Source organism: Rhinoderma darwinii, chromosome 3 (genome assembly GCF_050947455.1).
Source record: "Rhinoderma darwinii isolate aRhiDar2 chromosome 3, aRhiDar2.hap1, whole genome shotgun sequence".
NCBI classification, from domain to species: domain Eukaryota; kingdom Metazoa; phylum Chordata; class Amphibia; order Anura; family Rhinodermatidae; genus Rhinoderma; species Rhinoderma darwinii.
The window spans coordinates 140,583,366-140,608,456 of NC_134689.1; the positions used below are offsets into that span (position 1 = coordinate 140,583,366).

Sequence of the window (25,091 nt, forward strand, 5' to 3'; positions counted from 1 at the left end):
GAAATGAATGGGTCAGGGTGCTAGCCGCCAGAAAAACGTCTAGCACCCTGAAGAAAAAGACTGAAGTGGGCATGAGGCCTTAGCCCCCATTCAATGGGACTAATCTGCGTGCAGAAATCTGCCGGCTTTTCTGCATGGAATCCACGTCAATAAGTGACATGTCGAGCCGGAAAATTTCCATATTGTTTAAACTGCCACGTGAATTTTCCATTAAAATCCATGGGACACAGTTTGTGAGTTTTCGGCGTGAAATACGCTCGAAAATCAGTGTGAACATAACCTTAGACTACACCCATCAAGTAGGTCACACCTTATAAAATGTTTCTAAAGTGCAAAAACAAGTGGAAACAGCTCACCAGTCTTGCAGTAACATCAGATAATGGCTATGTACTGCAGCCCTGAAACACGGCTTGAGGATCAGCAAGTAAACATCCAGTGTGAATAGGGCAAAGTCCAGCAACTACTTAGTTAAAAAATCTGAGGTTTTATTATGCCATTTTAAAATGGATTCAACAATCCAGGCCAGTTTTTATTCCTGGATTGTTGTATCTATTTTAAGATGGCATATTAAAACGTCATATTTTTTAACTGAGGAGTTGCTGGACTTTGCCCCTTTCTGGCACCACGGATAGCAGAAGATGCGAACAATGTATTAAGAGACATGCGTCTCCTAATAAATTAGCCACATATTACTCATGCGGGCTTTATACCAAGACTGGTGTTAAAACGCCAGTCTAAGCGCCTGTTCACATCAGTGTCGGGGTTCTGGTCGAGCTTTCCGTTGGAGAAACCCATGAACGGAAAGCCAAACGGAAGCCATATATTCAGTTTGCATTACCATTGATTTCAATGGTAATGCTTCCGTTGCGGTTCCCGTTTGTTTCCGTTTTTTTAGCGGAAAAAATAGCGTAGTCGACTGCGCTATTTATTTCACAAAAAAAAGCGAAAGCCTTACGGAAACGGAAACAAACGGAAACTAACTGAAACGGAAGCATTACTATTGAAATCAATGGTAATGCAAACAGAAGCTATGGTTTCCATTTGGCTTTCTCCTTGATCGTTTCTTCTGACGGAAAGGTCGAACGGAACCCATAGACGGAAGCTCGATACTGATGTGAACCCAGCCTTAGCAAATATTCTCCATTATGTCAGTACATGTAATCATCATCAGCTTTTTTATTTTTTTTATTTAAGAAGCAATACTAGATAATGTTTCTAGATGCTGCAACTCCTATTGAGAACAGCATTGACATGTACAAAATGTATGATATATGTTTGAACGTCTAATAAAACCCTCTTTACTACTTCTAGCATCAAGGTTCCCATATAGTTCTTAGAATATAGTTACATCTATAGAATGATTACTCATTTTACTGTTTGATTCTAAAAGTCATTTGTATTACACAATACATAGATTGACTATAGACACCCTCTGTATGTGCTTTCTGTATGGTTTCCACTTGAATAAGGATAAAAGCAAAATAAGTATTTCTTTTTGGAGCTCAAAATACAGCTATTCATATAAAACCACCTTCTCCCTTTCATTAATTATCATGTGTAATAATTACCTGCTTTATTTCTGAGGATTACAGAAAGCCAGGAAATTTCTTCAGGTTGTCACCAATCGCTACAGTAGGAAACTGAAACATTCATAAATTTCCAAAACTCACTAAAATGTCAGTTTTAAATGTCATGTCATACACTTGTAATTCTATTATAAAGGGCTAATGAATTAATTAGCTATGAAAAAGCTTTATAATGGCACAAAAGATCGGGAGACAATGCCCGCAGCAAAGATTTTACCAAACAAAATCTAATATTCACTTTAACCTATTGGCAAATTGTAATAAAAATGACAATACAAGAATACATTCTGAGATCAATATCATAGCCCCGGATAGGGGACATTGTTGAATAGAGCTCACATGGCTGCTGGAGATGGAATCAGCTTCACTGTATATTGTGTAACTGAACAATCACAATGACATTTACTTCACCTATCTCCATGACTCATTTATTAACTGAACATTCAACGCATTTTAATGTGAAACTAAAAAAAAATTAAGCATTTCCACTGTTGGGAACAGTAAACCCCATAAAATATGGTATATTTAAAGCTAAAAAGCCATGAATTTTCCACAACTATTTAAAGAACATCAAAGGAATTAAAATAGAAGTTAAAGGGTTTGTCCGGGATTAGAAAAACATGGCTGCCGTCTTCCAAAAACAGTAGCACACTTGTCCATGGGTTATGTCTGGTATTGTTTTTCTAATCTTGGACAAACCCTTTAATTCAGTCTTTCAAAACTTTGGTGCACTAACCATAAACTGTTTTTCCATGTAAATGAGTAAGTTGCAAAACACAGATAGTAATGCTTAAATTGAAGCTCTTGGGTGTAAGAGTCACAATAGGTCCACTGTCTAACCTGCCCTATGATTGAAAAGCATACAACATTTTTACCAAATCACAATAGGCTCCTGTAATCCAGTGGGCCTCCGCATCTGGCGGGTTTGCCTTGTACTGGCACCTGTCCTGGGTCCTCCTATGAGTACACTGTAGATAGCGCTGTACGCCATAAACCAAAACTTTAATGCAGTTATCAAGGGCACCAATGTGTATGTGTTTATGGAATGAAACTGAAGTTCAATGCCATAGTGTTTTATATGGCAGTATGAATACAAGCGTTAACTGATGGTGCCCTAACTAAGCTACACAGACATTACAAGCAGTGCAGATAAACTTGTTGCTTGACTGTAAACGGCACTTTAGAGACTTTAATAGTTTGACTGGTATTGAAAGATGACTGGTACAACTGTTCTTGCCACCATAAAAGGAAAGTCAGTGGTAAATTCTCCCATCATACCTTGTGTTGATCAGAATTTTTAGGGCATTTTCAGTGTAAAGATAGCAGCTAGATCCACCAATGATTGTCACGATTCTCCCTTTTTGCTGGCATTAGCAGAAACCAAGTTATTATAGGTACCTAACCCAACAAAATGGGACTGTCAGACATATTACAATATGCCTAGTAGACATTTTTTCGGATAATGATGAGCCATAGGGTGACTAACAGAGAAAGTAAATACCAGACAATATAGATTAATGTAATACAATGCTCTCAGAACCCTGTAAGGCTATTCCCAAATTCTAATTATTTTTGGAGTAGAGCTTTCTTTTACCCTGACAAATTTAGACAATATATTTATGCAACAGATGGGTTTGATAAAAGTCTTCCTATTGATATAATGAACTATTTTAGTATTTAAGGTAAATATGGCAAAATATCTTTTCAGTTGTTGTCATTGAACATTTGGGTACCGGAACGGTTAACTGTAACCCGAAAGTCTATGAACTAATATAAAGTACATTGGTGCCAGATATGGTATACCTGTAAGGTAAACCTAATTAAAATCACCCAGGGCAGAATGGGAGGAGTGAAAGATAAAAAAATGTATGCTCTCACTAACCCCACATATATGAATCACATAAACAACACAAAAGTTTGAACAGCACATTCCAACAAAATGAAACAAAACAAAACATGTATACAGGTGCTAGAACGCCTGTGACTGCAAAGTTATACAGCACACAAGAAAATGGCAACAGCACACTGCGAACACTAATGCCACCTAAGAAACTAAATATAAATAAATATGCATTACTGCTAAATCTACTTACAATAGGGAGGTTCTTAGCATACATTTTGATCAAATTGTGTGAGCAGGTGGGCTTAGGAGGCATTAGTGTTCTCAGTGTGCTGTTGCCATTTTCTTGTGTACTGTATAAATTTGCAGTCACAGGCGTTCTTGCACCTGTATACACGTTTCTTTCATTTTGTTGGAATATGCTGTTCAAACTTGTGTGTTTATGTGATTTATATATGTGGGGTTAGTGACTGCCTCCATTTTTTGATCTTGCACTAATCCGATTCTGCCCTGGGTGATTTTAATTAGTTTAATGCTCATTCCTACCATCCCCAAGAATATGTAGGTTTAGTCCCAGTCCTGGGTGTATGTGCAGCGTAGGTTCCCACCTCATAGAGGTCGCCTTGTCGTGGCAGGTGGGCTCACACAATTTGATCATAATATGCACTAAGATTCTCCCTATTGTAAGTAGATTTAGCAGTAATGCATATTTATTTATATTTAGTGGCTTAGGTGGCATCAGTGTTCGCAGTGTGCGGTCGCCATTTTCTTGTGTGCTGTATAAATTTGCAGTCACAGGCGTTCTTCCACCTGTATGCACGTTTTGTTTCATTTTGCTGAAATGTGCTGTTCAAACTTTTGTGTTGTTTATGTGATTCATATATGTGGGGTTAGTGACTGCCTCCATTTTTTTGATCTTGCACTCCTCTCATTCTGCCCAGTGTGATTTTAATTAGTTTAATGCTGGTTCCTACCACCTAAAGGAATATGTAGGTTTAGTCCCAGTTCTGGGTGTGTGTGCAGTGTAGATTCCCACCTCATAGAGGTCGCCCTGTCGTGCGCTAAGAACCTCCCTATTATAAGTAGATTTAGCAGTAATGCATATTTATTTATATTTAGTGGCTTAGGTGGCATTTGTGTTCGCAGTGTGCTGTCGCCATTTTCTAATGTGCAGCAAGATTTGTGAGGCATTCTGTCTCATTTATGCATTTATTGAAAATCACATATGTCACCGAAAATCCCTTGTCAGTGAAAATTTCATATGTCAGCAGACTTTCTCCAATACAAATTCATGATAAAAACTTACAACTCTGCCCTTCACGTGGCAAACAGGCCTATTTCACCTCTTAACTCCACACGATCTAATAATCCAAAATGACTCTTTGATGCTTTTCACTCCCTCCTTAGTCTTGAAGTGCAGATGCCTTTCACAGATCTCAGTGCTGAAAACCTGGCCACTTATTTTAAAGTGATATTATCTACCAGTCCCCTAGTAGTACTGATCCCCTTCCCTCTCACACTTTGTTTGACCCAATAACATAAGGAGTCTCTAGGCTCCTGTAATGGCCGTGGTTGCGGACCACTGGCATTACTTACCCTCCAGGGGCCACGACCGCAGACCTATGAGTTCCAGCCGGTATCTCCCTCCTCAGAGACACCAGCACTCGTGGCCGCTCTGTTCCTCTGCTCTGACTACCAAGTACCAAGTCGCTTTTGTTGCAATAAAACTTACATTTATTTGCATCTGGATCTCTTGTGTACCTCGGTGTGTGCTGGGGTTATATATTTTCAATATTGTGGGATTCTCGTCTCTACCTTACTAGCACCAAACTAACCGATTGAGGAGTGCATCCCAATATCTATCTTTAATTACCTCTGCTCTGACTAGACTGTGCGCACTCGTCCCCGGCCTTAAAGAGCCAGCGTGCGCACCTACAAAAAGCTCTCTACTCAATCCCTACTCACTCCCCTGTATAAAAAGGACTCTGCATTGTTGTGTCTACCCATGTTCATTAGCAAATGATCCCTTAGTTGTATTCTGTTCCCAGTGTTCCCATATCCTGTTTCCTGTATTCCGTATCCCAGATTTGTTCCCTCACAGTTTTAAGCGTGCCATAAAAACACATATTTTAGACAGGCCAATAACATTCCCTATTCTAAATACTTTCCTTGGCCCCACTATAACATCAGATGTCATCAGAACCTGAGCCCCTCATTCAGCAGTATCCCTCATACTCCTTGCACCCTAATTCACTACATATCTGTCATACACAGATACTGTCTGGTGACCGGCATACTACCCTATGTTAATAAAAAATGGCTGGACCATTGTACTGAACAAGCACTTCTACACTCCTCTTGTTTAAATTGTTAAATCATTTTATCACTATGTAATGTCTGATATTGTCTATTCATGTGCCATCTGAATTGTAACGTGCTGCAGAATATGTTGGTGCTATATAAATAAAGATTATGATTATTATTGTATACACTGTTTGAGCTTTAAGTTGTGAAAAATGTGTTGAATGATAATAAATCATCACATATTTACATATATCTGTGTTTTTAGATACTGCATGTTTTTCAATGTTTTGAACATAATCATATGTATTATTCAGAGTTAATGGCAATAAATAGCAACTTCTAAGTTGCATGATCTGGCTTGGGTCCAGTAACTGCATTAAGAATATTTTGTATAAAGAACTCAAACACAAAATCAACAAATATCCCTCCTCTAATAGAAAAAAAAAATGCCATATGGTGCAAAAAAATTAAAGCAGGAGTTGGGGGGGGGGTGGGGTAAACATATATTTTCTAAAGACTCTGGGGTTCAATAAATAACTTCAAAAGAACAGAAAATGACAACTTAAGCAAGAAAAGTATTAATGCAAAATGCCTTAAGCAACTCTAATGTCATAAAGTAAAAAATTAGCAAGTTGGGATAAGTGAGAAAAGTCTAGGTAGAAAGACAAGTTTTTAGTAGCAAAATAAATATTCAACATCAGCAGTAAAAAAAAAACTCTAATGCTCATTAATAGATAAAACGTATCTACCATGCAAAATTGGAATTAAAATTAGTTGTTTAATTTGAAAATCCACTTTTGAGAATCCAAGTAATCCAGAGACAGTTGCCTATTGCAGCATTGTACAGCATTCATTCAAATAAATAGGAATCAATGCATTGTTTTCCATGGACATAAAGACCCTCCAGATGGGAATTTATCTCAGCTGTAGCTAATTCCCCTCTTTCCCCTATCAGCCATACATACATGTACATAAAATGTATTAAGGGGTTTTCTAAAACAGGGAATCCCTTTAAGAAATATGGTAATGAAACAAGCTTGAAGAAGGGCAGGGCCCTTTTTATAGTCCAGGGAATCATGGGCAGTTGATAATGATGATTCCATTTGTGCGCACGCTGGCCCTTTAAGGTCAGGCACGAGCGTGCGCGTGCACCCTACGGAACACAGCGGCCTGAAGCGGAAGTGAGTGCTGGCGTCTCCTGGGAAGAAGATGCGAACCACACTCACAGATCCATGGCTGTGGCCGCCGGGGGTTGAGTAGAACCGACGGTCTTCGGCCATGGACGCTACATGTATTTTTAACACATTGAATGCCTACTAATTGCAATTTATCATATTCATGGGGATTGTATTGTCTTTAACCAATAAGACACATTGGTCTGCAGAAGAGCTGTAAACACAAAACTATAGATTTTTAATCAAGCAAAGAAGCTTTATTTTTCATTCTAGATGTATTCAAGCAATACAAAGTATTTGTCCAGTTTATGTCACTTTCAAAATGTTAGGGACATTTTTCATACAGGGCATATAATCAGAAATTATTATATTGCCAGTTGCAAGCGGTGTACTTTTCTGTAACCTCTACAGACTTATAACAAGGCATGTTGTAATGCTTTATTATAACAGTTCAGTGCCCAGACTCCAGTTTCTCAAACAATTACAACAGCTGAATATCACTACCAGTTTTGTTGTGTTCTTTCCAAAGCAGTTAAATTATTTTTCAAGTCAAGTTTCAGTCTTTGGAGAATATGTTTCTGTAGTGAAAGCTTCTTGCAAAGCTTAAAGTATTCATTATAGACCAAGTGATTTAATTTAAGCTGAAGTAAGTGAGCATTTTGTAGCTGATAACATTAGTAACTGTCTGCTCATAAGTTTATATTATGCACAATATTTCTTGCACATTCCTATGGAAATTCAAGTTTATTTGATTTCCTATCATTATTCTAAAGATAACTCTGAGACAAAGAATCCTCATGGAGTTGATTCCTACAGCAAACAGACTATCTAAGACTCTCATTAGAAAAGATCTGAATTCTGAGCAGGGACAGAAGAGGTTGATATGTTGTTCAAGTAGCACTTGCTTAGCAATAAAGGTACTTTATTAGAATTTTAGTAAAATTATGGGCAATAAGCTACTATCCAGCATCTGTCGTAATACAATGTTCTTCAAAATGAAGACGAATTTGCTTATCTGTTATGCATATATAAATATTTCATTTTGCCAAGGCAAACAACGCCTACTGTTTCAAATTCAACATTCTACATATACAGAAAATATAAGAAGCAGATTGTGAATTAAAAAGTAGAGCCATGTAGTCAGCTCATTAGTTCATATAATTTATCGTCTCAAGAAGTCAAATTATAGTTATATTGGGTGTGAACAACTCCTTAATATAATTCTATTAAAATGGACAGTGCTTCACTGGAGCTTTACTTTAAATCGGATATGGTGTCCTATTTAGGGCAGCATATTATAATGGCAGGTCCACTGGGCTAGTATGCCACATGGCACAAAATATTATAAACCGTTGTGTTAATAGCCATTCAGATGGAATGCAGCAGACTCATAATGAGGTCAATATATTTATGGGGAGAGTGACCCTCAAGCCCCTCTTTACCAATGAATGACAGCTGGTAATGTATCTGCCTGTATATACATTGGCTGTCAGTGGTGTAGCTATAGAGGTTGCAGCCCCCCTGCACCACACCTATTTACAGTTAATATAGTAACTGGGGCCTATGTAATAAACTACACTGGACCCTGTTACTATAGTAACAGCATACTTATCCATCATGCTCCAGGCGCAGTTTTCTTTAGTGTCATGATGTCACAACGCTACGTGCGCCACGCACAACGTCATGACAAAGAATAGCGTCAAGACTCGTGCTGTGCCCGGAGCCGAAGACGAGAGTAAATATAAGATTTCTGGCTGCTGGGGCATTGTATCTAGCCCTACCATGTGGTAGGCTTAGATACAGGGCCCAGCAGACAGTATAACGCAGGATGTGTTACTGTCTTCTGGGCCCCGTATCTAAGCCATCTAAGCCTACCACATGGTAGGGTTAGATACAGGGCCCAGCAAGCAGTATCACACATGGGCCCTGTATATATGCCTACCTTGTGGAAGGCTTAGATACAGGGCCCAGCAGACAGTATCACACATGGACCCTGTATCTTTTAAAAGTAGGCCAATGAACTGAGGTAACCTGGAACTGTCAGGGACCCAGGAAAGGCAATAAGATAGTTGCGGTATTACATGGACCCATTACAAGGGGATTACATAAAACGAAAGTAACAGTAAAACTTATAAATTAACAAACTATGGTGACAAAGTGAGAAAAATTTCAAATGCATAGAAGAAGTGTTGTGTATATACATAAGCCATTATATAAGACCAAGGTTAGAGAAAGTAGCAATACTACCGAAACGTACAATAATATACATAGTAATTATACTAACAATAGTTCTAAATAGAGACTTTATTATATTTAGAGTGTAGCCAAATATCCCAATTTTGAAGGAACCATGGAAATCTGCCTAGACTTAGAGCAATTGTTTTTTCAGACGTGCAATTGTCATTTACCAAACTGATGATTTCTGGCAACAGGGAATGGAGGGTAAATGTTGGAGGTGTCAGAGAGCTGGAGCAAATATGAAACATATATTGTGCAAATGTAATGTTGTGAACGAACTGTGGAACGCTGTTGGACACTTACTATCAGTTATTTGTGAAATTAATATGACTCTATCACCTTTACAATGTTTACTGTCTATTGACATTGACTTATTTCCTAATAACCTTAGGACAGTCATCTTCCATGTATTAGTAGCAACTAGTTTTTTTTTACAGGTCCGGTTGTTGGACTATTTCGGATTCGAGGACTACTTTCATGACAGCGTTTTTTTTATTCTCAATAAAATGGTTAATTAGGGTTGTCTGTTTTTCTTTTATTTCAATAAAATTGCTTTTTCTATGTGTCATTATTTTTTTAAATCTTTATTACTACTGCCTTAGCTGGCTGATTGACATTTGCCGATTATTAAGGCGGGGCTTAGTGTTAGCCGGTGAAGAGGCCAACTGGGAAGAGCCGGGTACTAGCCGGTGTTAGCCGGTGAAGAGGCCAACACTAACCCCACCATTTGTTAGCCGGTGAAGAGGCCAACACTAACACCACCAGGGGTACTGGGAAGAGCCGGGTACTATCCAGTACCTGACCATCTGCAGTGATGGTCGGGCACCAGGGTGGCCAAAGGCTGGTATTATTAGGCTGGGAATGGCTAAAAACCATGGCCCTTACCACCCTTGTAATGCTAGCCTGCTGCTACTGTGTTGTAAAACAATTGTAAAAAAAACTATGTGGGGACCCCACCATTTTTTGTAACCAGCCAGAACTAACATAGCAGCATTACCAGGGTGTGAAGGGTCATGTTTTTTTCCCCCTTTCCTAGCCTAATAACACCAGTCTGCGGCTGCCCCAATGCCCAATCATCACTTCAGATGGTCGGGTACTGGATCGTACTCAACTCTTCCCGGCACCCCTGGGGGCAGTGGGTACCAGGATAATAATGGGGGGTTAGTATTAGCCTTTTCACTGGCTATCACTAAGCCTCGCCTTAGTAATAGACGCGGTCAATCAGCTAGCGGCCATTACTAAGGCAGTAGTAATAAAGCTAAAAAAAATACAGAGATATAGAAAATATATTTTATTGAAATAAAAAAAAACATACAATCCTCGTTAACCATTTTATTGAGAATAAAACAATTGCCGTGATCAAAGTAGTCCTCACATCCATAGTAGTCCAGCAACCGAACTTGTAAAAAAAAACGCAAACATAAAAAATAAATTTATAACATAAAAAAGCAAAGCAATTATTATACTGGGTCCAGCGTTGAAGCCGCAATGTCAGCGGCATGCGCTGTTTCAGTAACTTCTGGAGTTATAGGAGGCATCAGCACTAAAAGTGCCTAGGGCAGCATCAACTCTAAATACGGCCCTGCGTGTACCTAAGCCTACCATGTGTGATACTGTGGGCTGGGCCCTATAGCTAAGCCTACCATGTGGGATACTGTCTGCTGGGCCCTGTATGTAATCCTACAGTGAGTGATACTGTCTGCTGGGCCCTGTAGCTAAGCATATCATTGCGAGTAAGTTTGTTGTTTTCAGTGATTTTAAATTCATGTTGCTCATTTTTGTGATTTGTTTGTAATAGAAGTGTAGGGACTCGCAATACGATGAGGACCCTTGACGCGGGTTACGAGCTTGTGTATTTTGGTAAAAATATCAACCAATACCTCATGTTTATCATCGCTGGCGGATCTTCATGTGGGCGGTTCGGGCGGCCGCCCGGGGCCCAAAGCTCCCAGGGGGCCCATGGCTGCCCAAACCGCATATCAGTTAAAAAAGAACTATCCAGCAGATGGCTGCCGCATTGTTTCGGTCATCGGCACCACTTCCTGATGAAGGGGGGCATGTGCACGGGGAGTCAATTGCGGCCAGGGAACAGGGAGCGGGCAGCACAGCAAATCAGCTGTTGACAGCGGACTGTCAGAGAGAGTGATGGGCTGGTACTGGAGTCTCTCTCCCTGACAGTCAGTTCCTCTGTGCTGCTGTGCACTGTCCCACCTGTCTAAACCTCCAGCAGTTGCTTGATAACGGCAAGACTGCAAGTAGGAGGTGAAGGACCTGTGGTGACATCACAGTCACATAATCAAGCTCCTGGAGGCTGCCAGAGCACAAGCATTGCATAGGAGCTTGTGCTGTGGTAAGTGTGGTTTGTGTATAGTGAACATAATGTAAGTGTATACAGTGTGTGCTGTGTGTATAATGTAAGTGCATATAGTGTATGCTGTGTGTATAGTGGACATAGTTTGTCTATACAATGTGTGCTGTGTGTATAATGTAAGTTTATACAGTGTGTGCTGTGTGTATAATGTCAGTCTATATAGAGTGTGATGTGTATAATGTCAGTCTATATAGTGTGTGCTGTGTGTATAATGTAAGTCGATATAATGTATGCTGTGTGTATAATGTCAGTCTATATAGTGTGTGCTGTGTATAATGTCAGTCTATATAGTGTGTGCTGTGCGTATAATGTCAGTCTATATAGTGTGTACTGTGTGTATAATGTCAGTCTATATAGTGTGTGCTGTGCATATAATGTCAGTCTATATAGTGTGTGCTGTGCATATAATGTCAGTCTATATAGTGTGTGTGCTGTGTGTATAATGTAAGTGTGTGCTGTGTGTATAGTGGACATAGTTTAACTCTACACAGTGTGTGCTGTGTGTATAATGTAAGTCTATATGGTGTGTGTTTGTGTGTGTGTATAGTGGACATAGTGCAAGTCTATATAGTGTGTGCTGTGTGAATAATGTAAGTTTATACAGTGTGCTGTGCGTATAATGTCAGTCTATATAGTGTTTGCTGTGTGTATAGATTTTATAGTGTGTGTAATGTAAGTCTATATAGTGTAAGTGTGTGGGTGTATGTAGTGTGTGCTTTGAATATATAGTGTGTGGTGTTAGTGTGATTTGTATATAGGGTGTTTAGTTTCTAAATTTTTGTATGTGAAATTGTTTCCCACCCGTAGAGCCCTCAGATGCTCAGAACCCACCCTTGCAGTATAATCTCCACTATAGAGCCCTCAGTAGTTATTGTACTGCAAGGGGGAGGGTGTCTGACTGCTTAAAGGGTAACTAAACTTTTTTTTTTTTTAAATTTACATGTCATAGTGACATGTCAAACGTTCTGATTGGTGGGGTCCGGGCACTGAGATCCCACCAATCTCTAAAACAAAATGGCAGAAGCGCTCAGGTGAGTGAGGAGCCACTTTGTTTCTGATCGTCTTTCCTCTGATAGCCGAGCAAACGGTGTGCGGGCTCAATAGAAAGCCTGTGAGTCTGTACACCACTCAGAGGAAAGACGATCAGAAATGAAGTGGAACAGTTCTGGAACAGCACTCCTGCCGCTTTGTTTTAGTAATCGGTGGGGTTTCAATGCTCGGACCCCCATCTATCAAAACTTCTGACATATCACTATGACACGCCAAATGTTTCTTAAAAGTTTAGTTACCCATTGGGGACTGAATTTATCGGTCTGAGTTAATGTATGGGCCTAAGGTCTTAATTTGCTTAGGAGTTTGGTCTCGAGTATAAAACAATTTAGTGTGTTTAGTTTCTGAATTTTTGTGTTTCTATAGACTCTGAAAATGGCTGTAGAATCGAGAGGCAAAGATTTCTCATCAGGAAACTCTGCAGTCATCTGGAGAAGTCGCCATAGCGGTTTGTGTTAGATGGAGAAGAAATGAGAACGACTCCCATTGGAGAAGACATCACTTGTGAATCATTGAATTTATAGATCTGTCCCCTCTTCTGACGTGTCTGTTATAGGAAATCCTTGTATTCTATAAAAAGCCTTTGTGTACCCAGGACTAATAGACAAATGCGTGTTACCATTCCCATTGTCAAGAGGGTGTGTCCCTACACAGAGTGATACTGTCAGCAATGGTTGGAGACTGTCAGTATGTAGGGGCACAGCCCTTTGACAAGGGGACTCGTAACACCCATTTGTCAATGCTCACACAAAAATGTGGTGTTTAATATAGACACGATGTGGCAGGGCGGTGGTGGAGAGGGGTGCCCAAGCTTGTGGAACAGCCCAGGGCCTATGGTCTACATAATCCGCCACTTGTTTTTTTTTCAGTGATTTTAAATTCATGTTGCTCATTTTTGTGATTTGTTTTTAATAGGAGTGTAGGGACTCGCAATACGATGAGGACCCTTGACGCGGGTTACGACCTTGTGTATTTTGGTCAAAATATAAACCAATACCTCATGTTTATCATGACTATTTAACGTTTAGCATGGATATCTTTTCAGGATGCAGCCAGGCCTTGTAATGCTGGGGGAGAATAGTGTTTAAGTACTTTCTGTGTTACACTTAGAAGGTGCTGGGCAGCCCACCTGGTCTAATAGTATGGGGGTAACTAATAGGCTGTATGCCAGCATGGGCCACTACATGTAATCGTGTGACTGGCACACTTATAGAAGCTAATTCTGTGTGCAATGATAATACTAAGCAGCCACCCCCTTCTTAAATAGTAGGCGCGAGAGTGGCTGTTCTTCAGTATTTTTGCACCTGCGAAATCTCCCTCTATGTAGCATTGTAGTCTGTTTGTATCCTCATGGGATTTGGTGTGTGTACATGCCATTGTGAGTAAGTTTGGCTTTTTTCAGTGATTTTAAATGAATATTGCCCATTTTTGTGATTTATCATGTGTAATACTGTCTGCTGGGCCCTGTATGTAAAGCTATTATGCGTGATACCGTCTTCTGGCCATGTATCTAATCCTATCATATGTAACACAGTCTGCTGAGCCGCTTTCTGTAATCCTACCCAGTAACATCGCTATAGGGGTTGTAGTCCTATGGATATGTGGTCTCCTATATATATATATACATATATACACACACGTGTGCATATATATATATATATATATATATATATATATATATAAAAGTATATATATATTTATAAATATTATATACACACACAATATGTATTGGGGCCCCTGCCACTTTAAGACCTTAGCAACGCCCCTGGCTGCTAGTGCTGCATCGTTAGGTCACTTAGGAGACTCAAGAATGTAGCTGAAAGCTGCGGGCTGTCGGCCATGAAGAGAATTTGGGGGGGCCCAAGAAGAACTTTTGCATCAGAGCCCAAGAGCCTTTAGCTACGCCCCTGTTGTCAATGGTTGTGACGGATACACTTCCTAACAATTATGGTTAGCCTTTGTGGCTAGCCAATTGCTAGGCATGTGCCCTGGGATTGTCAGGTACATGCCTAGCAACCGACTCAAGGCAGCAGTGTATCTTACCCGAAGGCACTTCTTTCTATATTTTATGTCACATTAACTACAGTATATTTAGGAAAATGTAAATTTAGATTGAGAAATTTTTTAAAGAGGCTCTGTCACCAGATTATAAGTGCCCTATCTCCTACATAATCTGATCTGCATTGTAATGTAGATAACAGCAGTGGTTTTTATTTAGAAAAACTGTCATTTTTGACCAAGTTATAAACAATTTTAGATTTATGATAATTAGTTTCTTAATAGACAACTGGGCATGTTTTACTATATGACCAAGTGGGCGTTGTACAGAGGAGTGTATGACGCTGACCAATCAGTGACCAATCAGCATCATACACTTCTCATTGTGCCAGCCCAGCTTCTTTTACTGCACAATCACACTGTGCACAATCACACTGTGCAGTGAAAGAAGCTGGGCTGGAACAATGAGAAGTGTATGACGCTGATTGGTCACTGATTGGTCAGCGTCATACACTCTTTTGCCTATATATTTTGAAAGAGCAGAAGACTTCAATTCTGAAGGTTGTTTTCTCGATTAGACAACCTCTTCTCTATGTGATTACCCATTGGCGATAAGTTTATTCCAGTGGGTCCGTTAGCTAAAACACCTGACGTGGAAAGCTGATGGCTGCTGCATATTTCAGTGGCTGCTACAGAAGAAATGTGTTATTACATGGCACCAAAAGAGAAGGATGGGTGAACCCGTAACAGATTGTTGCATTGAGTCTTCCAGACCAGGAGCTGCTCTTTGCAGCAGCTCTCCGGTCTGGCTATTAGAGGGGATCCTGTGCAGGGGATTTCCCTCTATGATGCCCATATGCCACAATAGGGCATATTGACAGGGTTTGTCCTAATAAGACAACCTCTTTAACTCCTTTGGAAATAATAGCAGAATATAATATTTCTATAAAACTATAGAATAGCTTAACCCCTTAAGGACGCAGCCTAGTTTTGGCCTTAAGGCTCAGAGTCCATTTTTCAAATCTGACATATTTCACTTTATGTGGTAATAACGTCGGAATGCTTAAAGCTATCCAAGCGATTCTGAGATTGTTTTCTCTTGACACATTGGGCTTCATATTCGTGGTAAAATTTGGTCGATATATTCAGTGTTTATTGGTGAAAAATTGCAAAATTTAGTGAAAATTTGGAAAAAATAGAATTTTTCAGAATTTTAATGCATCTGCTTGTAAAACAGACGGTTATACTACCCAAAATAGTTACTAGTTCACACTTCCTATAAGTCTACTTTAGATTGGCATCATTTTTTGAACATTCTTTTATTTTTCTTGGACGTTACAAGGCTTAGAACCTAAACAGCAATTTCTCATATTTTTAAGAAAATTTCAAAATCCTTTTTTTTAAGGTACTTCTTCAGTTCTGAAGAGGCTTTGAGGGGCCTATGTATTAGAAACCCTGATAAAACACCCCATTTTAAAAACTAGACCCCTCAAAGTATTCAAAACAGCATTTAGAAAGTTTTTTAACCCTTCAGGCATTTCACAAGAATTAAAGCAAAGTGGAGGTGAAATTTGCAAATTTCATTTTTCTTGCTGAATTTCAATTTTATTCATTTTTTTTCTGTAACACAGAAGGTTTTACCAGAGAAACACTACTAAATATGTATTGTCCAGATTCTGCAGTTTTTAGAAATGTCCCACATGTGGCTCTACTGCGCTCGTGGACTAAAACACAAGCCCTAGAAGCAAAGAAGCACCTAGTGCATTTTGAGTCCTCTTTTTTATTAGAATATATTTTAGGCAGCATGCCAGGTTTGAAGAGGTGTTGAGGTGCCAAAACAGTAGGAATCCCCAAATAGTGACCCCATTTTGGAAACTACACCCCTCAAGGAATTCATTTATGGTTGTTGTTACCATTTTGACCGCACAGTTTTTTCACAGCACCTATTTGAATTGGGCTGTGAAATTAAAAAAATGTCATTTTTTCCAATAAGATGTCATTTGTGATCAAAATTTCTTATTTTCACAGGGAACAAAATACCCCATTTTGTTGCCCAATTTGTCCTTAGTGCGGCAATACACCATTTGTGGTGATAAACTGCCGTTTGGGCCCATGGGAGGGCTCAGAATGAAAGGAGCGCTATGTGTTTGTTGGAGTCCAGATTTTGCTGGATTGGTTTTCGGGTGCCATGTTGCATTTGCAGAGCCCCAGAGGTAACAAAGTAATGAAAACGCACAGAAGTGACCCCATTTTGGAAACTACACCCCTCAAGGAATTCAAATATGGTTGTTGTTACAATTTTGACCGCACAGTTTTTTCACAGCACCTATTTGAATTGGGCTGTGAAATGAAAAAAATTACATTTTTTCCAATAAGATGTAATTTTTTATCAAAATTTCTTATTTTCACAGGGAACAAAATACCCCATTTTGTTGCCCAATTTCTCCTGAGTGCAGCAATACCCCATTTGTGGCGATAAACTGCAGTTTGGGCCCATGGGAGGCCTCAGAAGTGAAGTAGCACTGTGTGTTCTTCGGAGTGCAGATTTTGCTGGATTGGTTTTCGGGTGCCATGTCGCATTTGCAGAGCCCCAGAGGTATCAAAGCAATGGAAACCCACTAGAACTGACCACATTTTGGAAACTACACCCCTCAAGGAATTCATTTATGGGTGTTGTGACCATTTAGACTCCATAGTTTCTTCACAGAACTTATTTGAATTGGGCTTGGAATTAAAACAAAATTAATTTTTTCCAATAATATGTAGTTTTGGCAGAAAATTTCTTATTTTCACAAGAAATAAAATACCCCATTCTGTTGCGCAATTTGTCCTGAGTGCAGCAATACCCCATTTGTGGTGATAAACTGCTGTTTGGGCCCATGGGAGGGCTCAGAAGGAAAGGACCACCATTTGGCCTACTGGGGATTTTCTCGTGCAAAGTCATGTGTGCAGAAGCCCCTGAGGTACCAGTACAGTTGAAACCCGCAAGAAGTGACCCCGTTTTAAAAACTACACCCTTAAGGCATTCATCTAGAGGTGTAGTGAGCATTTTGACCGGAGAGATACACCCCATAAACTGTAATGTGGGTTCTCCCGGGTATGGCAATACCCTACATGTGGCTGTTATCAGCTGCCTGGGCACACAGCAGGGCTCAGAGGGGAAAGACGAGGGGGGATAAGCTGTGCGGAGTGCATCAGGGTAAGTAGAATTGGGGTAAATTATAAAACAAGGGATGTATGATAAATTTTAAACCACTCTTTCATACAGAGCTCTGGTTTTTCGGGACACGCGTTACATTGATATATTGTGTCCTCCCTTATACCCCTCTTATAGCAGACTTTGCACCTCTTTTGACTTTTTCCCTTCTTGCCAGTTTGGGGAACTTCTCCTGGAAAGTGTTGCCCTGGTACGATGCGTGTGGCCTCGCTTCCAGAAGTACTGGGTGCCCCCCCGTTCCTGGTCCCTAAAGATTAGGTTCTTGATAATCACCTCTTGAAATTCCAGGAAAGTTCCCCTCTGGCCTGTACATCGACGTAGCACGTACACATTGTACAATGCCATCTGTATGATGTGCCCGGCCAGCTTCTTATACCACACCGCATGGCGCTGTAGGGCTTCGGGACTTGATCTGACAAGTCCACCCCTCCCATGTACCTATTGTAGTCCAGGATGCAGTCTGGTTTAGGGGTCTCTGTACTGGTACCTCGTACAGGTACATGGGTACTGGTGTGACATCTCTCTTGTCCTTGTACTTGACACACAATATGTTGCTGCTAGAATGTGCCCTGCGCTCACCCCTTCTTGTTTGCCCTGCAGAGTCTTAGGGAGGCCTCTCAGATTTCTTTTAGCAGTGCCGCATGCCACAGGACTGGAAGCGAGGCAGTTGAAGAGTGGGACGCCGGTATAAAAATTATCCAGGTAGAGGTGGTAACCCTGGTCCAGCAGTGGGTGCACCAAATCCCACACAATTTTTGCATTAACTCCCAGTAAGGGGGGGCATTCTGGGGGCTGAATACTGGTGTCCTTCCCTTCATATATCCTACATTTGTAGGTATACCCTGATGCACTCTCGCACAGCTTATACATCTTCACGCCATGCCTTGCCTTCTTACCCGGCAGGTACTCGCGGAATTGAAGCCTCCCTTTAAAATCCACCAAGGACTCATCAATAGAAATACACTTCTTGGGGGTGTATGCTTGGGAAAACCGGGCACTGAAACGGTCTAATAGGGGTCTCCGTTTATACAAACGGTCAAAACTGGGGTCATCTCAGGGTGGGCACGGCTCATTATCAGTATAATGTAAGAAGCGAAGTATTGCCTGATTTTTTATTTTTTTTTAGGTTACAGTTCAGTTCTGAAGTTGCTTTGATGGACCTATATATTAGAAACCCCTATGAAACACCCCATTTTAGAAACTAGACCCATCAAAGTATTCACAACAGCATTTAGAAAGTTTATGAACCCTTTAGGTGTTTCACAGGAATTTAGAGAAAAGTAGAGGTGAAATTAAAAAAAAATTTTTGTCAGAAAATCCTCTTTATACCATTTTTTTTATAACACAAAAGGTTTTACCAGAGAAACGCAACTAAACACTTATTGCCCAGATTCTGCAGTTTTGAGAAATATCCCACATGTGGCCCTAGTGCGGTAATGGACTGAAGCACCGGCCTCCGAAGCAAAGGAGCACCTAGTGGATTTTGAGGCATCCTTTTTATTAGGCACCATGTCCGGTTTGAAGAGGTCTTGTGCTGCCAAAACAGTGGAAAACCACCAAAAGTGACTCCATTTTGAAAACTAGACCCCTTGAGGAATCCATTGTAGTTTTCATGGGGTGCATGCGGCTTTTTGATCAGTTTTTATTCTATTTTTAGGTGGCGTGGTGACTAAAAAACAGCAATTCTACTATTGTTTTTTTAATCAATTTTTTTTACAGCGTGCACCGTTCGCTATAAATGACATATTCACTTTATTCTGCGGGGCGATACGATTACGGCGATACCAGATGTTTATAGTTTTTTTTAATGTCTTATGGCGTTTGCACAATAAAATACGTTTTGTAAACAATCATTCACTTTTTGTGTTACCTTATTCTAAGAGCCATAACGGTTTTATTTTTCCATCAATAAAGCCGTGCGAGGACTTATTTTTTGCGTAACGAACTGTAGTTTCTATCAGTACTATTTTTAGGGACATGCGACTTTTTGATCTCTTTTTATTCAATTTTTTGGGAGGTGAAGTGACCAAACAATTGTTATTGTGGTACGGTTTATTATTATTTTCTTTTACGGCGTTCACCGCGCGGGATAAATAACGAAATAATTTTGTAGTTCAGGCCGTTACGGACGCGGCGATACCAATTATGTATAGTTTATTTGTTTGTTTATATATTTTTATTAATAATAAAGGACTGATAAGGGAAAAGGGGGGATTTTTACTTTTAATACTTTTAAAACTTTTATTTTCTTATTTTTACACATCTTTTTTTAACTTTTTTTTAACTTTATTACTTTGTCCCACTAGGGGACTTGAGGGCAGGAGGCCCTGATCGCTATTCTAATACACTGCACTACATGCGTAGTGCAGTGTATTAGAACTGTCAGCTACTCACTGACAGCAAGCATAGTGGGTCCTGACTTCGTCAGGACCCACTAGGCTTCCGTCGATGGCAGAGCCGGACGCCATTGTTTGGTGTCCGGTTGCCATAGCCACCATCGCCAGCCGCTTTCGCGTAGCAGGCTGGCGATTGTCGCTTAACCCCTAAAAAGCCGTGATCACTATTGAACGCGGCTTTTAAGGGGTTAATCAGCGGGGACACAGCGATCGGTCCCCGCTGTAGGAGCTGTGACAGCTGCTGTACGAGACAGCAGCTGTCACAGCTCCTGTATGTGTCGGGAAGACGGCCGAAATAGCCGTTATCCCCGCGACGTAATAATCCGTCGCTGAGCGCTAACGATACAGTTAGCGCGACGGATTATTACGTCGCTGAGCGCGAAGGGGTTAATATATAAAAATAATCAAAGGTTGCTTTTAAGCTTGCCCGACTTAAAAAAATAAATGTGCTTGAAATGAAAATTGAATTAAAGCAAAAAAGTATGTTCCTGAATTCAATGACCTATCACTATTATAACTTGTGTGCAACTGTAGATATTATTTTTATTATTATTATTATCATCATCAGGGCCAAACTGGGATTAAAAATCAAACCTGGATGACAAATGACAGCAAGCCACACATGAATTTACCTACTATGTACAAGCATGGATACACAAATATATCCTTCTTAAATGAATACACACACACAAATTACATATGAGCAGACATACATACAGGTATCCATAGCAAACGTACTACATATGTACACACATACACAAATACTGAATAAACATTCACTAAATACATATGAACATGCTCTCTAAACATAGAAATACACACATTCATAAGAACAACAGAACATCTTCTAGCTCCTTGCCCCAGACCCTCACTAATATTTTTCTCTAGGCACTAGATCTGGTGGTTCCCACTAATCTTTTAGCATTTTCCCTGGAGTATAGTTGAGAATTGCTATGCGCTTAAAACAGGAGTTTGTGTTCCTGATCTTTTAAGACCCTAGCAATGCCCCTGATAGCAACATCACACGCCTCACCAAAGAGAAGTAGTTCCAGCCATCACATTAGGGGTGAGTTAATTGAATACTTGACCAAATATAGCAGGATCAATTTTAAGTTGATAGTTTTGTATGGCCCGCAAATGCTGTTATAAATATCCAAATGGCCCTTGGCAGAAAAAAGGTTCCCAACCACTGGCTTAAAGTATAGCTCTCACTTCAAACAACTTATGACATACTGTATAATAGAGATATGTTGAATATTGTGGAGGAAAGTCCTCTGCTACCTTAAAAAAAAATATTAGATCACATGTAAGGGGCTAGGCTCCTTCCTATCCATTTCTCAAAATTACTGGTGTATTGGTACAGTGGGGACGGATATTCTCGACAGCCATAAATAAGGTGGTCTATGGCTAACATCCTGCTGTCATCAAATTAGCAGTTGAAAATCAAGAAGCCCATATACTGTTTTTTTCACAGGGGTCCTTTGTTGTTGGTGTCTGGCTTTGGGAGAGCAACTGTGATATCTCAATAATTTTTAAGCTAGGTAAGCTACTGTGATATCAAAAGTGAGTTTCTGTTTTGGTATGCTGCTGTGAGATCACAAATGTATTTCAGTTAGGTAAGCTCCTGTGACATTACAGGTGAACTACTTTCAGGTATTCTACCGTGACATCACAGCTGTACTTCTGTCAGGTAAGCTCCTGTGACATTACAAGTGAACTACTTTCAGGTATTCTACAGTGACATCACAGCTGTTCCTCTGTCAGGTAAGCTCCTATAACATTACAAGTGGACTTCAGTCAGGTATTCTACAGTGACATCACAACTGTACTTCTGTCAGGTAAGTTCCTGTGACATAACAAGTGGATTTCAGTCAGGTATTCTACAGTGACATCACAGCTGTTCTTCTGTCAGGTAAGCTCCTGTGACATTACAAGTGGACTTCTGTCAGGTATTCTACAGTGACATCACAACTGTACTTCTGTCAGGTAAGTTCCTGTGACATAACAAGTGGACTTCTGTCAGGTATTCTACCGTGACATCACAGCTGTTCTTCTGTCAGGCAAGCTCCTGTGACATTACAAGTGGACTTCAGTCAGGTATTCTACAGTGACATCACAGCTGTTCTTCTGTCAGGCAAGCTCCTGTGACATTACAAGTGGACTTCAGTCAGGTATTCTACAGTGACATCACAACTGTACTTCTGTCAGGTAAGCTCCTGTGACATTACAAGTGGACTTCAGTCAGGTATTCTACAGTGACATCACAGCTGTACTTCTGTCAGGTAACGGTTGTGATATTCCAACTGTTTCAGTCAGGTAAGCTGTTATGACATCACAAGTGGGTTTCTATCAGGTAAGCTGCTGTGACATCACTAGCGGGTTTCCGTTGCTGCGATATTACAAGTGATTTCCGGGTCTGGTTAGCTGCTGTGACATCACAAGTAGTTTTCTGAAAAGTAACATGCTTTGACATCACAACTTGCTTTAGTCCGGTAAGCTACTTTGATGTCATAACAGTGAGGTAAGCAGCTGTGACATCACAACTCTATTTCTGTCAGGCAAGCTACTGTGAGATTATAGCAGTCAGGTAATCTCCTGTGACATCACAACTAGTTTCAGACAGGCAAGCTCAGGGGTGGACATATCATATGTACTATCGAATTAGCATTGTGAGATCAAGATGCCCATATACTGTTCTTGTGTTAAAGCCCTTTGGAATAAATAACTAGATGTATGAACACTTTACACTATTTTCTTTGCAAATATGTTAGCTTTGAAGGATTACTTCATGATTTCTGACTATTGTCACTCTTGTCTTATTTCTCCTAGTCAAGAGATAAAAAAATACTGAAATCAAGGGAGAAGTTTGTAACCTTATCATTTGTTTATAGATGTGAAAATTGCACTTTCTTGAACTGAAGGCGTCAGTAGCTGTAGCAGCTTCCGAGACTGTGAAGACAGCTCAGGAGTCAGGGCTAGGCTCTTAATCACCTCCTCAATATGCTGGCATATTTATGTCCTTTTATCTCTACCTTGTCTGTACAGGAGACCTTATATAGTTACTATGTCTGGCCATGCACATTAGATAGTCGTCTTCAGACAATAACTATTCTTCCCGACTCCCCACATATACATGGACGTTCAGCTCAGAAAAAGTGGCACAAGTGTTTTATAAATATGGTTGCTTGGTTGTATTCATGGCAGAAAACTGCCATCAGAAGATTGATAAATCGACCCCATACAGCTATAAAATCGCATATTTCCCTTCACACATGATAAAAATCTTGCTGCCTAAGGCCACCGCTATGGGAAGCTTAGTGCATATGGATTTATACACCTGCTATCGAACTCAATAAAAGCTGTAAAACTCGCTATTGTGTGAGCTCCCTCTAGAGGTGGTGGCAGGAAAATGCTATGACTATGTCATAAGCGAGGAGGAGTTCAGTGCTGGCCTGGGCTCCCCTCACACTACAGGCCACATAGCAGTCGCATGGTTTGCCTCTATGAAAGGTTCACCACTGTGAAAAATATATTCATTCACTTCATCTATGTGCATGTTCAGCCTTTTAATATGCTAGCACCAATTATATCTATGAAGGTATCTATTTCTCTTCCATTATCCTTTAAAATTAAGGACAGATACAACACCTGCGGTGGCACGGCCTCACTTGATTCCACTTATATCCCCTGTGTAACAGCTTTCTATTCTGCATTGTATTGTTAGTGTTATTTAATTAAACATCCCCGGCTCGAAAAGCCCAAATCTTACCTTTAGTATTACTCACCCCTGTTTTGTTGAGTATCAGCTGTGGTTTTTTTTTTTCTTTATACTCCGGCATTCATCCTAAAACACAAAAGTACAATACATTTCAGATTTGATAACATCTAATATAAATAACTGTTTCAGCTGGATAGTTTTCTACAGTTAATTATGACAGAATATATTTGTGGAAATGATAGAGATAATGTGAATATAAGTGGCCATAATGTTACACCACAAAATTATAATTTATTCTTACTGCTCTTGCTGCTACCATGTCACTAAGGGTACATGTAAAGATAAATGGTGAAAAACTAGCATTAATACATAGCATAACGATATAGAGAGTGGTTAAAGAGGACCTGTTACCTCTCCTGACGTCTGTTTTAGCAAATAATTGTATTCCCCATGAAATAACAGTTCTGGAACATCTTTTCATAGAACTCTCCGTTGTGCTATTCCTCTGTTATTCCTCCTAGATATTTATTAATAAATTGACAACTGGGGTTCTACTGGAGGTGTGCCCCTACAGAGTCTGACAATGTCCAATCAGTGCTGACAGAGTGAGACTGTGTAGGGACACGCCCCTTTAAAAAGGGAAATGGTAACACCTAATTGTCCATTTAATCATAAAATTCTAGGAGGAATAATGGAGGAATGGCACAATGAAGAGTTCTAGGAAAATATGTTACAGAGTTGATATTTCATGGGAGATACAAGTATTTACTGAAATAGATATGTCAGGAGAGGTGACAGGTCCTCTTTAATGTTCGAAAGACATGCATTTATATGAAACAATAATCATATGTTTTTTCATAACTTAATCACTTTTGAGATTGCTTCTCTTTCCTCCTGTCCCGTTTGCCGACGACTAAAAAATGCCTGTTTACACAAGAAGATATAATGCCGACAAACAGTTTTTAGGCCATCATAAAAGATTTAATCACTGACAACTGAGAAATTTCCTGCTGCTTGTGCAATTCCTGAACATGTTGACACTGGCCAATAATTGCAAATTTTTGCTCGATCTTACAATATTTCATATAATAGTTGCCATGTGTAAAAGCCCCTTCAAATATGTAGCCTGTAAGGTGTCATTTAGGCACTTTGTTGTCTTTTAAGTACTAGATTAAAGTATTCTACAGTGCTATAAAAA

At 39.9% G+C, this 25,091-nt stretch overlaps 1 protein-coding gene across 4 annotated transcripts in view; it reads right to left on the minus strand.

Moving 5' to 3' along the window:
- The window catches only part of MGAT4C (MGAT4 family member C), a 184,026-nt gene that overhangs the window by 66,415 nt on the left and 92,520 nt on the right, over nt 1-25,091 (minus strand). For 2 of the 4 annotated variants that reach the window (XM_075860090.1, XM_075860091.1), the window contains one exon: nt 23,961-24,019. In XM_075860090.1, the coding sequence (XP_075716205.1) occupies nt 23,961-24,014 (54 nt within the window). In that variant the 5' untranslated portion in view covers nt 24,015-24,019. Of the gene's footprint in view, nt 1-1,568; nt 1,641-23,944; nt 24,022-25,091 lie in introns of those variants that run through there. The other 2 variants (XM_075860093.1, XM_075860092.1) reach the window with 2 other exon arrangements.